The 15,879-nt window shown below is 37.8% G+C and overlaps 1 protein-coding gene across 1 annotated transcript in view; it reads right to left on the reverse strand.

Moving 5' to 3' along the window:
- pknox2 (pbx/knotted 1 homeobox 2) overlaps positions 1-15,879 on the reverse strand; it is a 166,091-nt gene that overhangs the window by 16,637 nt on the left and 133,575 nt on the right. Inside the window, exons 9-13 of the mRNA XM_042499643.1 lie at positions 11,789-11,908; positions 10,613-10,689; positions 6,723-6,895; positions 3,460-3,721; positions 2,661-2,685 (exon numbers count right to left, since the gene is read on the reverse strand). Coding sequence (XP_042355577.1) covers positions 2,661-2,685; positions 3,460-3,721; positions 6,723-6,895; positions 10,613-10,689; positions 11,789-11,908 — 657 coding nt within the window. The remainder of the gene's footprint in view (positions 1-2,660; positions 2,686-3,459; positions 3,722-6,722; positions 6,896-10,612; positions 10,690-11,788; positions 11,909-15,879) is intronic.

Consider the following 15,879-nt stretch of genomic DNA (forward strand, 5'->3'; position numbering starts at 1 on the left):
TCCTAAAGTCCTAATAATGCCCTAAAATCCTAGAAACATGTATTGAACTGCTGGTACTGGCCCCTGGCCTCCAGTATTTTGCAAAAATGGCCTTCAAGCAAAGCAGTTTGTGTATTCCTTATCTAGTGTTTTGTTCTTTTTGTTTAGAGCTTTTTGTTGCTAAATACAAATCAAACTGCTGACCTCCCATTTTGGAGTTCATGGCCCTGGATGGGTTTGTTGAGCCTAAACATTCATATCACAAAGTCAAAATTAGTACCTTTACATGTTTTAATTATTAAAATTGGTCTATTGAAACACAATAGATTATGACAACCAAGTGTACAAATGAAATAGAAATATTCCCTATTGTCTGTCACTTGCTCTGGAAGATCCATTTAAAAAAAGCAATCGAGAAAAGAATATTAATGAGCAACATACTTCACAATGAACAATCAGAACATTCAATATAACATGGGGTTTCTTTTTCTAGACATCTTCACATTAGAAACGAGCGACTCCATTTCTGTGTTTTAGTACAAAACAGAGAGCTGAAATTGTTTCACAGTTTCTTCAAAATCCTTCACATAAAATTGAAAGGGATGTAACTACAGAGTTTTTTGTCCTCTTTCTCGTGTTCCTCAAAATTGTCTTCGTCCTCGAAAAAGTTTGTCAGTAAAAGACACTGGCTCTGTCAGTCAGGGGTTTCCAAAGTCATTGTGTGATTTCCCTCCATGTCGGGTGACAGTTTGTAGTGACTGGCAGTACTCGCCATGCTCCTTTGTGACAGAATCAACCAAGGTCACAAAAATACACAAGCATATTTCTAAGACTTGATGGTTGAAGTCAAATGTGTGCATGGCCACCAGTGAATACAACAGCCTCATTCAGAAAGTTTGCAAAACCTACAAACAGTATATGCAGAAGCAATTCTCATGATGTTCCTTGAGGCAAACAAAAAAGAATAAATATGCAAACCTTCAACACCAGAATGCAAACATAGGAGAAATCCGATATACATACTATATGTGCAGTCAGTATACACTGGTTTACTACAATTTTTTTTTTATTTTATTTTTTGCTCATGGGAGAAGAAAAAAAAAGAACTAAGATTGTTTCAAATGTCATGCTCTAAAAGGTTTGCTGCAGCAATGAGTCAAGTGCTTCTCTCATGAGGAAGAAACACACCGAGTGAGAGTGTCGTCAACCTGAGAACCTATGAGTCATTTAAAAGGCGTGAATGATGTCCCAGCAGTGGAAGCCAACACATACTCACTTCTGCACTTCTGCGGGTATTTGGACAGCATTACACCTTTATTTTAAAATAAAAATCTCCTTTCCTTTGGCTCCTCACTTCTATTTTAGGAAGCAAAAGGAAACATTAACTGCAAGGGTAACATGTTGGCTGTCAGTTGTAAATTGAGAGTACTTTCAGTTACATGAAATAAACTGTTTAAAAAGCTGCAGACTAGGGCTGTACCTGAATCGGATTTGGCCGTTCAACACAAATATTTGACTATTTGACATTCTGATTTTTCCATATGAAGTTTGAGAGTTTGAATGGGGTTCGGCAAGATGTTCAGGGTGACAGCGACATTCATGTAATGTTGTAAACAAGCTAAGTTAGCCTTCTGGGCTAATGTGTGCTGACTATGCTGGCTATTAGGTGGCTGTGAGCTTCTAAGTAATAGGCAAATGGTAACGTTATATCAGAGCCTGACCGAGAAAAGTCTCTCTTGCTCCAGGAAGCTGCCTCTGTCTCATTCAGACTCACTCTGTGTCTGTGTCTGCAGCTTTCTGTACCAGAGAGCAGCATGAAAGGCAGGAGCACTCACTCTGAAGCTAAATTTAGGTACACTGAAAACTGGCTGACAAAACAAACAAACAAAAAACCCCAAAACAAAACAAAACAAACAAAAAAAAACCCCTACTTCTTGTTGAAAGTACCTCAATTGACTGAGAGGTCTCCAACTGATGATTTGAGTCTTTGACTTTCAGGGGACAGCCTTAATAACAATCCATCAAACTGGATCAATGTATCAATTCAATGATCAGCTATCCAGTATCATTGATGAAAAGTAGAAACATAGATTCATATCATTGTCTTCGAGATACACTTTTATTTTGAAATACTTAAAATTCCCATGGCACATCTGTGTCACTGTTAAACAGCGACAGGCAGATAATGGCAAGTAGCCAAGAAAAAGACACTGAGGATATTTATTGGAGAGCCAGACTGTACTAACTCTAAAGTTGTCAAATACGGCCACTTTTTCAGTGGTTTTGCTATAAGATCCTAAATCCAAAAGCGGCCTTTCATGTCTGTAGCAGGGAATGCAGCCAGATAGAACCTTTTGTAGTGTTATGATAAGCCGCTGGACAGCCAAAAGGTACCTGCCGCAGCAGCATGATATATGGATGGACGGCACCAGTTGAGAATGCAACCAGACAAGATCTATCACGTCATCATGATTGGTTGCCATGTGCTTTTGTTGCCTGTACATAAACACAAGCAACGTAATCCCGCAATGTGCTTGTGTTGACATCACGGTAACAGCATCCCAGAACATAAACAGCAGACGCAGTAAGTAATATGGAGAAGCAGAAGTCCACTGCACTTGTTATGAGAATGTGTTGGCCAAGCAGATAAAAGTGAGCTGCCAAAAAAAGAGGCTGTTTACCGTGGAGTTCACGCCGTAGCTAAATCTGGGAACCAAAATGTCAACAGGCACACATTGCAAACTGGATAACAAAAATAAAAAATAATTTAAAAAAATTCACAACTGACTTGTACAATCTCAGTCGATTGAGCTGTCTCTGACTTATGATTTAAATCTCCGACCTTCATGAGGCAGCCCTACTGCAGACCTTTCCGTAACTCACTTCATGGTGCCAGAATATTTGGATTACATTGTTACATTGAATGAAGTATTTGTTTCTCACATACAGTCAAAAGATCTCTCTGTAGAAAGATTTTTTTTATGTATGTGCAACTAATCACGACTGCTCTTTCTCCTGTTTCCTTCCTCAGTTCACCCTAACCTGAATTCAGACAGCCTCAAAATGTCATGGCTCTCTGAAAGCATCAAACGTCTTGTGAAGTGGTTCAAATGTCTCAATTCAAAACTGTCAGTAATGTTTTCAACCTTTCAGTTCCTGTCTCGTTTCTGTCCATATATAAACAGGAGCTATAGAGTCAAAATGTGCAACTATCCAAATATTCCAAGAGCTCACTGCATGAGACCATACTACAGTAAAATGAAACAACACAGATTCATCATTAAACTCATATTTGTCCTCTATAATTGTGATGGTCATTGTGTTTGATTAGACTCCATGGTGGCTCTGTATAAGAGTCTGATGAATTTGGAGAAAACCTAATATGCCCTCGTATGCTCGCAAGAGTCACATCTCATGAGTCGTCATAGTTTGAATGAGGCCGCATCAAAGTTCATATCGTCTTTTCCTCTGCTCGACTACTCCAGTTCCTCTCTGTGCTCCATGCGCAGATCTCTCCTTCCACCTCCTCCGCTGGACATTTGCCTCCCCCTGTCATTTTCCTCCTCTCCGTCCTCCTCCTCTTCTTCCTCCTCCATTCCTTCCTCCTCTTCCTCCTCCTCTTCCTCTTCATCCTCTTCTTCGGTGCCGTCCATGGAGTCGTCAGCTCCCAGCATAGCTTGCTGCATGGCCAGGGTGGCAGAGTCTGAGGACAGCGACTGCAGGCTGTCCATACTCAGTGGGTCTGAAGGGACACAGGGAGGAGTTATAAACCCAGTCAGTACGTTTGCATACGTCTAAACATGTTAGTCTGATTGAAATCATACTGAGTTGAATTTCTTTAAGTTGGACTAACACACCTAGATAGTGCGGTTGGGCTTCAGTTTACTCTTTCATGTATACGCGTCAACTGGACCTGAACTGGCCTAGGTGTTCTGCACATGCGCCATAGTCCCCGCACCGGGTATTGACCCAAAAGTTAAGCAGCATAAATTTGTTGAAGAAAGCCGGGAAAAACAAATAATGTGCAGCGACAAAAAATTAGCCATGTTTTTACTGTTTGACATGCAGCCCGTTTGCCGCTTGCTAACTTGCTAACAGGAAGAAGGTCCAATAGCCTCTTGCTGAAAGCAGGGAGACCTCCACTCACTGTGGCAGAGTGAGACATACTTCATCAATAAAGAGAGAGTAGTTTAATTAAATGGCCTAAAGGAGCTATGACCTTAGCTCAACTTAACTGTGCATGTAAATGTAGTGAGTGCTGGACCACATTCATCTGCTCACCTTTTTGTTGTATCTATCTAAGTTTGCTTTCAAGCAGCAGAGGTTAGGTGGCCAAGGGTGGCAGGCCAACCCAATCACCAGCTGGCATTGTGTGTGTAGCCATAATGTGGAATGAGTGGTCAGGTTTAACCACAAAAACAGCTTGGTTATTGTTAAAAAAAGGTCATGCTTTGGCTTAGTATGCCCGGTTTTAGTGACACAATCCCTGCAGGAAATGCAGCAATTCTTAAGTAGAAAACATCTGCTTTTCAAAGACTCTTGTACACATTTTCCACCAAAATTAGCACCTGTTTGTGGGATTTTTAAATATGGGAAACCTGAGAAAAAGGAGGCGATAGACTGCTTTCCCATTGCCAGTAGAGCAGAGCTGTGTACACAGTTAGTAAACATTAAAAAGCAGCATGGAGGTCTGTGAAAACTCTACAATACTTACTTCTCTTTATATATCTTTTACTTATTCAGTCTCTCTTTCAAACTTTGATCGATGTTTGTGCACAGCTTTGGTTGAGATGTAATTTTTTCCAGTGCATCATGATATCCAGCCAGTTCAGGGCCACAGTAGTGCGTTCCCTCAGGTGTTGTCTTTCCATCAATGCTGATAAAAACCCGTGACTACTATGGAGTCATTTGATCTGGGTGTGAATGCTGATTGTTAAATTTTCCATTCCATTAAAAACCCTGATGTTAGGGGGTGTTAGAGGGTTTTTTGCAATGGAAACGGAAATGTTGGTATGATATGAAACATGCAAATGTAATGTATTTGTAAACTGCAGAAATGTACAATTCCAACATTTTCTTCTGGTGACTTGGCAGTGCAATACAATTGCTATTGAAATATTCCAACACAGGATCAGGTTAAAATGGTTATTTGCCTCAAATATGAGATCCAAAATATTACAGCTACTCTTAACTCATTTGGAATTTAGTGCCTGTCCTCAGGGATTCTGTGGTTTGACTCTTTTTTATGTAAGCAATTATCTGAATAGTTTTCAAATTGCATGCACTTATGATAACAGACAGGTCAATGGCAAAACTGTACACATAAGCGCCAGATATGACCAAATCGGATGATTTTTTGTTAATGCAATGCCAGTGACAGTAATGATGGAGACACATATGATTGCACTACAAGTTGATCTGGAGTTTAACCTTTTAGAAACCCCAGCAAATTGGCTTGAATTCTTTTAAAAACATAGGAAGAAGTTAATGAGCAGTGAAAGACGAAATTACCCGAAAAAAGTAAGAAAGAAGGTTTTGGCTCTCAGAAAAGTGAAAAAAAGAAAGAAACCAACCAAAATTGCCTGGAAAAATGCTTAAAAATATAATTTTGTGGCTTAATTTCAAATATGTAATTAAAACAATTATAAATATATTTTTCTGTTTTTTTTCTTTTTTCCCTTTACATTTTTCCCTATTATTTAAAAAAGATATTTTTTCTAAACTTACTAATACCTGACTACAAAAAAAGTAATGACCAAAAATATATACATATTCTAAAAAAAATAAAATAATTTAAATACATAGTTATGATAATTTAAAATATTTCTTAAATAATTTTGCTTCAAAAAAGTGTTAATTTAAAAACATAAAAAGTAGTAATTTAGAAAATTAGCTTTCAACATTTTTTTTTCTAAATCTACTAATTTCTTGCAAACTGTGGAACATTTTTCCCAAGTTCCTCATTGCCTTTTCCTCCATGTTTTTGAGAGAAATCACACCAATTTGCTCAGGTTTCAAAGGTTCAAACACATGGAAAAGGTGTCTGAACACATCACAAGAAAAGTGATGTTGCTCCAGGTTTAAAGGGTTAAAGTGGTGGCTATTTATTGATATTATTTTATATCACAGTATGCAAAGTTATGTATTCGGCAGTACTTACACAATAAACTATTTTTTGTATGGTTTATTATGGCCTAGAAGCAGAGTTTCATTTTGCAAATGTTCCCTCTCTGCCTGAATGAAAACTACACTGAAGATGACCCTCCTGTTATTACTGCTATGACTATCACAGTTCAGTTAAAGGATGACAGTGAAGTTTGGTTTTGCTTTAGCCACACTGGTCTGTTCTCTCCTGCAGCTGCAGCACAGAGAAAGCAGATAAGAAATTACACGTAATGGCTAAATTCTATATCCCAAAATGGGCCTCCACATGAAAAACTTTGCAGTTTCTTTGGATGACTGAAAACTATTTCTTTATCTAACTATTCCCAAGAGAGTTGGACCCCTCCTGTGTTCAAACACACGCTTAGATCTAATTTAAGATTCCTGTAAGAAAAAAAAAGCAGATATTTTTCCAAATAATTTTATACTCTTTGTTCTTGACTTTGGCCTTCATGTGTTCTCACATTAAAGCAAGGAACAAGTCAACAGTGACATCTAGTGGGGACACTTCAAACACACCAGTTTGAAATAAAAATCCTGGGCTTTGATTTATTTTTTGGGGTATGTTAGTGTTGGCATACTGTCTGAGTTGTTTCCTGATCTGTGCGTCTGCAGGACTCCGGCCACGATGGAGTCAGGCCAGAAGCGCTGCGTTGGACGGTGCTGGGACTTCATCTTCTTGGCTTTAGGAGCCGGGTCTGGGTTACTAGCGTCCAACATGGGCTGGAGGATACGCCGGCGAGCGTTGATGAACCTGGGAGGATGAGAAGAAGAGGTTTGACAATGTCCACTGATCAGTCATATGACGTATAAATCAAAAGAGATACCAACTGTAGAACATTGCAGTCATAATTTCAAAATATGTTTTATGAAATAATATATACTTTTCTAATGAATACAGAAATTTGTAAGAGAAATGTAAATGATCCAAAAATACAAAGCATACAAATTATTATCGACTTATATTTTCACAACAGAATACCCTTTGAGGGTACAGCGTGTGCAATTTTGTGGGATATATTGACAGAAATTAGATATAATAAAATAAGCGTGTCACCTGAAAATAGGAATCGGCACATTTTTGTTACTTTAGAATGAGCCGTTTATATATATACATACTGAGAGGGTCCTCGCTTTCAGAGTCCAGCGTGTTTCTACAGCAGCCCAGAATGGACAAAACAAACACTGGCTCCATCAAAGGGGCCATTTCTATGTTTTTTATGCTTTTTTTCTTTGCGTCAGCCACCATCCTTAGCAGCCTTGCAGCAAAGGTAAGAAAGCAACATAAAACAATGCTTGGTGAAATAAAACTCCATTATTCAGTGTCTGTGTTGGTAATTCAGCTTCTGCTAAAAACCTCCAAGCATATGGATAATATGTTAGCAGAGAAAACAGGTCAACACACATTAGCAGGTGCTGGGCTGATGGCCAATCTATGACATGCTGAAATGTAATGCATGAAAGTCAAGTCACAATTATCTATAGAGGCATCAATTGGAAGAAGTCAATGAGCAAAAAAAAAAAAAAAAAAAAAACCAACAAAAAAAACACAAGAAAATTACCTGAAAATAAAATCAAATAAAGAAAAATCAATTACAAAAAAGTAATAACCTGGAAGAACTGCAATTTTTTTTAATAATGTTTAAAAAAATATCTTGTTTGAAACTTTTTTCAGTGAGAAATGAGAGACAGCATTGCCCCCCTACGCCCAAGACAACACAGTACTCTGGTATGTATGTCTCAATGGTCATCCTGCGATAAAATTACATTGCATTATGAAAATTATAATATCTTTTTTACATAATTTAAAATATGTAATAATGATAATTAGCTATAAATAGATTTTCCCCTTGCTTTTGTCTTTCTTCCTTCGACATTTTCCCCTAGCTTTAAAAAAAGATATTTTCTAAATGTACTAATTCCCTATCAAGTTGCTCATTATCTTTATCTCGATGTTTTTGTATGAAATCGCACCAATTTTCAGGTTTTAAAGGTTTACATACTTGTAAAATGTGTCTGAAAGCAGTTCAAGAAAAGTGATGTCGCTCCAGGTTTCAAAGGGTTAAAGGGCTAAAGAAAAGGGATGGGTCTGAAGACAAGTTTTAAATTTCTCAGTGGACGGGGAAGATCTGATCATTGGAGGGGGATTATTCTACACCTCAGGACCAACTACTGAAAACACTTGATCCCTTTAGTTTTGAACTGGGCGTGTGATGAGTGATTGGTCACCAGGTGGACTCAGACATATAATCAGATTTGAGTTCATTTAGTGCTTTAAACACAATTAAATCATTTTAAAATCTAATTTGTATATTACTTGTAACCAGTGAGGATAGGCCAGTACAGGAGAGATACGGTTTCTTTTCCTGGTAGAGAGAGAGGACTCCCTCATGCAGCATTTGAACAAGCTGCAGGTCATATAGGGCTGACTGACTACTTCCTACATACAGAGAATTACAGTGGTCAAGGCGAGAGGAAATAAAAGGATGGGCTAAAATCTCTAAATCTTTACGGAAAGGAATGGTTTTAATTTTGTAAGTGATCTGAGATGACAGAAGCTAGTGTTGATTTGTTTATTAAGTTTTAAACCAGAATTTGCAGACACACCAAAATAATATGATTTTGTTTTTTTTTAAAGATTCTGTTTTTTTTGGCTTTTATTGCCTTTAATGGACAGGACAGTTTAAGCGTGAAAGGGGGAGAGAGAGGGGGTCGACATGCAGCAAAGGGTCGAGGCTGGAATCGAAGTCGCGGTGGCAAGAATACAACCTCTGGATATGGGGCGCCACTCTACCCACTGAGCTACCAGGTGCCCCATAATAAGATTTTTTTGCATGTGACTTAACATTGAACCCTTAGGGGGCTGTTTGGTGCATTTTACTTGTTTTTCATTCTTCTTTTTTTATTCGATAATTTTGGCTGTGTTCGTGCATATTGCGTAAATTGGCAAGATTGTGTATTTTTGTTTAATCTGTGAATCTCCAGCTCAGCGCCTACAATAAGTCTTAAATACACTGTGTAAATAAAATTGTTAAATTCATACTGTTAAGTGCAAAAAATGCACCACTGAAACCCATTCAAACTGACATTTTTGATCTCATAGCCATCAAAGCATAAAAAACATGCATTGTATTATTTCTTGGTGTCAATCTGGGCTTTTGCCTCAGAATTTGTCATTTTTACTGCTTTCCAACTAATGACATCATTTTTATCATATTTGGCATATGAAGAAAATAAATGCAAATTTCCATTTCCAATTGTCATAATCAATGCTGCTGCAAATCATTGACATATCCCAGACTGTTATCATCAAAAAAGTCTACATTGCATGTAGTATTGAAAATTAGTCCTTTTTTAAAAAATCTAAACATTGTGGCAGCATGACAAAAATCTGGCATTTAAAGGATTAAAATTCTAAAATGAATGAATATTTGCTGTTTATGATTAGGACTGATTTTAAAAGTTAAAAGTTTAAAAAATAAACTCAATGAAAGTAGAAAATCATATTAATGTATAATTTTTTATAGCCTGATTTTGAAAAGCACATTTTCAGTGCAGAGTGGTAAGAGTGTGAGTATTTCACACTGCACAAAAAATAATAATGTATAAAAATTAGTGTTGCTACTAATCATAGACATATCCCAGGCTGTATTAAAAAGAGCTTGTAGTATATTGAAAATAATTCATTATTGTGAGTGTGTGTGTGTGTGTGTGTGTGTGTGTGTTTCATGACGAAATTCTGAAAATTAATGAATATTTGATATTTATGATTAGGGATGATGATTAAAAAAAGCAATGAAAGTCGAAAATCATATAAATGTATAATATTTTTAAAGCTTGATTTTGAAAAGCAAAACCTGTGAAGTATTACAGCGGTTAAAGACAGAAGCGCAAGGGCACTGAATGTGGATGCAGACTTGACTGCTGGGCTGAAACATACAATGTGAAACTGCTTCTTTCACTATGGTGCATTTGTTTGTGGATAATTCTTCTTCTAGTAAAAGACCTCAACAGTAAAGGACTCCCTGCCGTGACTTCACCCTCGGCACATGGGACAAGCTACAAACTGCAAACCTCACTGCAAGATGCCACTAAGCCTTACATACTGTTGCTTTATCAAATACTATCATACATCTCGAATGTCAATAGACAAACAGGTTTGTCTCCATTTTTAAGAGAAAGTAACAGATTCTACTTTTAATGTAATTTTAATTGTGATGTTTTTCAAATCTCTGACAACAAAAACAAAAGAGAAGTGCCAATATATGACTTTCATCTTAAGTGTACTTGATATATACAGCCAGCAGATGGCGCCACAGTACCAGCAATGTGCTGAGGAGCAACAGGCAACTCAGGTTTGAGTAAAAGCTCTTCTCCACACATTTTTCAACTACAATAGTGGAAAGCACCATCTTTCTGTCTCCATCAGCACATGTGATAAGACTGTTATTGTCATAAAAAGGCATCTTACCAGTTGTTCACTTGCAAAAGGGTTAGATTTGTTTGTGCTGCAATCTGCCTCTTCTCGTCTTCTGTTGGGTACGGATGCTGAAAACAAAGAGAAGGAACACCTCAGTTTTCAAGTATTTTAATCAGCGGCATTTATGCATCACTCCTAACTGATGCTCAGTTCTCATGTGAAATAGAAATTTTCTTCTCTAACCATTCCGAAAACCACCGTCTTGAACTAGTTTAAGTTTGGTTTAGTTGGTTTAGTTTAGTTGCATACAGTTAAAAACTGCATAAAATCCAGCTGAAGAAAAAAATGTGTGAGGGGAGGTGAAGAATCCAGAGGCTTATACTTGAAAAACATCAAACTTAAACAGAAATGAAGAAAAATGAAGAAAAAACAAACAAAAACTCCTACATTACCATTTTACAGAAAAATACAAAAACAAAAATAATAAAAAAGAGCAGAAAAAGAAACCAGTCAGTAAATATTCATGTAATGATAATTTCCTTTTACATTTTTTTAAAAAGATGATGAGCTTTTTCTAAGATGTACTTTATCATTTCATATCAGTACAATGTGATCATAAATGAGGGACTACTGGCCATGTTATGTTTTGTAAAACAGAAGGCGAAGCTGATCGGCTTGTCTAGTATTATATGAATAAATCTGTGAATTAAATATACAAGCTCAAGGATGGTGGTATAGAAGGCAGTAAAAATATGTATTGATATATAAACACACATATCTGATGAATATTTATGTCATATACTGAGAGAATGTCCAGATTCCTGAAAAGTGAAACAGAGGCCTCATTTTTGCAGCAAATAACCTTCCTGAAGATTGGAGGGGGATGTATATGCCCAAACAAATCAATCAAATCAAATAGAGATAAATCATGGAACAATTTAAAGTTAATGAACAAGAAACATTTACAAAACTTCAATTTTGTTACAAATAAAATTCACGCTTTTTTAAAATTTATTTTGAGACCATCGATTGATACTTTATCACAATCCCTATCATTTCTCATGCTAAATGACGCAAATGAAATTAATTTGATTTGAAATTTGATATTCATATACATGATCTTACATCATCACTTCCATTTCTGCTTCCATATCTGCCACTTCATAAAAATTCCCTTGAAAAGGCCAAGAACATGTCAGATGAACGTGTACACGCTCTGTGCCTCACCATGAGATGCTGAAAGAGCCAGGAGCGCATGATGTTAGTGGCATGTTTGGGCAGGACCCCCCTCTTATTCTTGGACTTCTTGTCTTCGCTGTCCAACAGGGAGGACAGGTCCACGTTTACCTTTACGATAAACACCATGAAGAGACAAGAGGGAGAGGAAGAAAAGAAAAGAGCGGATGCTGGGGCTTAGTTATTGTTGCCACGGAAACAAAGGGAGACTACCAATTACCTATCTTTTTTTCAGTGGCAAGGGCAGAAACACCTCCTCAAGTGTCACCATGGAAACTGAATTTGAGTAATGATACTTAAAATATAAGAAAAGCAGCACCCTTGACGGTGTGGACGCACAAGAGGGTCAGCAGTGTGTTTGACGAGACGTTTAAGGAGCAAAGGGTCGGGCAGGGCTTCGGTCAAAAGTTTGGATGTGATAATGTGGTGGAGCATCAGAGGAGCGCTGCGATAAAGTGTGACTGTGTTTGGCTTGTTTTTTCATCTGTGTTGACCTAAGCCTGTCTGCATTCAGTGAGAAATCATTATTCAGATGTTATTGTTTGGAGTGTGAGCGCTGAAGGACAAGAAGCTCTCAGAGTATTGACAGTGTTTGACAGCCTGCAGTGTACATATGGATGTGTGTGAGTCCATGTGTTTGGTCTGGCTGAGCCGTGCTTGTGAGGACTGACTTCGTGGTCCACTATTTTTGCGAGGACATTTTGGGTTGGGATGGTCATCAGGGGTTGTGTGGTTACAGTCCAGGTTAACCTTTAAGGCCCGCTTTAATATTACACACACCTGCATCGCTCTGCGCACAAAATATGGACAAAATATGCTTTTCAAAATCAAGCTTTAAAAAAATATTATACATTTATATTACTTCATGCTTTCATTGAGTTAATTTTTAAACAACATCATAAAGACAGCCAAAATTATCAATAAACGAAGAATGAAAAGCGCGTAAAATCAGTCCTTAACTGTTACAATGTTCCTCTGAAGATAGCCTTTCGCTTCATGTAACATACTGGTGAATTTGTTTTTTGTAAGTTAGGTGTTTACATAAGGTAGCTTTAATAAACGGCGACTTAGGGCTGCACTATATTTGGTTTCAAGACATCACACTAGATGACATCAAGTTGTGGCATTTAGAGCTAAAACTGAAGCCAACACAGAAGTGCCAAAAACTGCAGCTCCTCTGATGGCCACTTGAAGCTGGCTCCAAGAGGGAGTCATCAACCCCCAAGTATTAATGCCCAACTTTAAAGCAGAAATAAACATGTTTCCAATCTGGTACAAAAGCTTTTTTGGTCTCTATAGCTAATTTCAGCATTCATGACAACTGTACGGGAGGTGAATTTTAATATAACGTACCCATTTACATTTTATTAAGGCTTAAAGTTACACATATTTAAGGACATGGTGGCTTTGAGTGACAGGCCGTCTGCAGAGGCTCCTCAGCTTCTCAGTTAAATCCATCCCTCGCTCCTCCCCAGGTCCACTAAATATGATCATTTCTGGCTAAAAAAACCCCCTCAAAACATGATGGCGGCAAACTCTTTAAATTAGCTACATTAGCTAAATTATCTACAAAACCAGTGGGTGACATCACAGAAGCCCATTATTCATGCATACGGCATACATTTTGGCAAGATTGTTTAATTTTGAAATTTCCAGCTCAGCTCCTTCAATCAATCAGCAATACACTGTGTGAACAAAATTACATTCATACTGTTAAGTGCAAAAAAACACACCATAGAAACCCATTCAAACTGACATTTCTGATCCTTAGAATTTGTAATTTTTACTATTTTTCACTTGATGACATCTTTTTTTTTTTTTTTACCATATTTGGCATATGGAGATATATATTTTTACTAGGTGCACTGTCACAATCAGTGTTGCTGAAATGTATTGACATATCCTAGTCTGCAAAAATCTAAAAAATTGTGTTTATTTATTTATTTTTTTTAAACATAGTGACACAATAATAAAAACCTGGCATTTAAAGGGTTAAAATTCTGAAACTTCACGAATATTTTATATTTATGAGTAGGAATGATGTTGGTTAAAAAAATTATTCAACAAAAGTAGAAAATAATACAAATGTACGTATTTTTTTAAAGCTTGATTTTGAAAAGCGCATTTTGTGTGCAGAGTGATGCATGTGTGTGTAATATTAAAGCAAGCCCTGAGGGTTAATTTTATCACTCACACAACAAAATTCCATGAATTTTCCAAAACTTTCAATGATTTTTACTAATTCCATGACTTTTCCAGGATTTCCGTGACCATGGGAAACCTGCCACATGCTTTCGTTGCTGAAACATAACCACATGCTTTTATTATTATTATTTTATTGGTTAATCCTAAGCATGTGCTTTTGCTGACATGCTGCCATTGTTTGCGCTATCCCAGAGCATCAACAGCAGACACAGAAAGATAACTAACATGTAATATTTTGTGATGATTTGGCCTGAGAACATGTTGGGTGGTTGGTACTGGTGATGGTAAACTGTTAGAGAGAAGGAATGCAAGTTAATGCAAGTGGAAAAAAGTGTGTATGTGTGTGTTTCCGAGTGTGCTCATGTCATTGTGGAGATAAATGTGTATGTGTGCTCTGAGGCAGATAATATGAAACACAATGAGCCCTCAATAGCGACCATTACCAAACCCTCTTTGACACTATCTGCAAAAAGCTATTATTCATACTCTGAATACATACTAAAGATGAACACACTCACAGTCACACTGCACACCATTTTTTGCTGCCTGCATATTCGTAAACATGTTATATGAAATAAGTCTTTCTAATCTGTCATTATAATTGTACCCAGCAGCACCACAGAGTTTTTTATGATTTCCTTCAATGAGCTACCCACATGTGAAGGCTAAAACACTTCAGAGGGGAGCATACTGTATGAAAATTTCATATGCATAAGCATGTCGAACAAAATGCATGAATACATAAAAAACACAGGTCTGCTAAAGACAGGGATTCATTAATTTTATGTGGTGTGTGCTACTGGAAAGAATACCGCCTGTCTGGAAGATAAATAACAGACAAAGCTATATGCACTCACAGCCATGCAGAACCCCCCTTAACCCACACAAGGCCCATAAATACACATTCACACACACTAACATCCCCCTCATACTCCCCGCACGAAACAAGAGTCATTACAGTTGCAGCTGGATGTCACGTGGATAACCCTCCTCTTATACCCCCTCAGCCCTGGGAGTGCGTGGGTTGCGGGGGGAAAGCAAGGTTGAATTAATTGGCGGCACCGAGCTCGAGAGTGTGATTACTCGGGGCTTGTCGGCAAAGTAGCAACGGGGCTGTGTTCAATTCCCAGCCCACATGTAGCACTCTGCCTCAGCTGGGTCGCGGCTATTCACAGAGGCCTCCTCTGACTGTCAAGCATGGAATTACCTGTCGGAAAGCGAGCCGCTCTTCAGGCCACTGCTGCTGCACACGGATCACTGTCTCAACTCCCCTGCTCCCCCTTTTTATTTATATCTATAGGCAAGCGTGGAGACTATCAAGGCCAGACACAGACTGGCCTCGCCATTGAGATGTTCAGTCTGTCTGACCTGGTGCCTCTCTGAGACATGTGTTTGAAATGTCTTAACAAAGGGGCGATCATAAAACTAAATGCTAAAATTCAGACTAAATTTGTATCTGTAATTCTGTATTACCCACTCACTCGGATGGCGTGTTTTTGGTTAAAAAAACGGTTAAGTTCATTTTCTGATTAAACAGACTCCCCCTCTTTACAGCGAAATTATCTGTCTTCTGTTGCATGTTTTAATTGGTGTTATCAGTCTAAGTTGCGTCTCCAACAAAACCGGTGAAAAAATAATGCTCATGCACATGAACTTTACACCATAGATCCTGCTAAAGAGCGTGTTAACATTCAAACAAGTTCCTCAGGTGGTTTCAAATGCAAAACTTGCTAGAAATGGGTTCTACATACTTTCAGTCAAATGGATAGCTCTTTGAAAAGCATCGGTAAAGCTCACTGAAGCGACGAAACGTCGGACTACAAAGACAGGTGGTTTGGCATGACACGTCTCAGAGTTAACGCTTAATGAGTGTCGGA

Source organism: Plectropomus leopardus, chromosome 13 (assembly GCF_008729295.1).
Source record: "Plectropomus leopardus isolate mb chromosome 13, YSFRI_Pleo_2.0, whole genome shotgun sequence".
Taxonomy (NCBI): Eukaryota; Metazoa; Chordata; class Actinopteri; order Perciformes; family Serranidae; genus Plectropomus; species Plectropomus leopardus.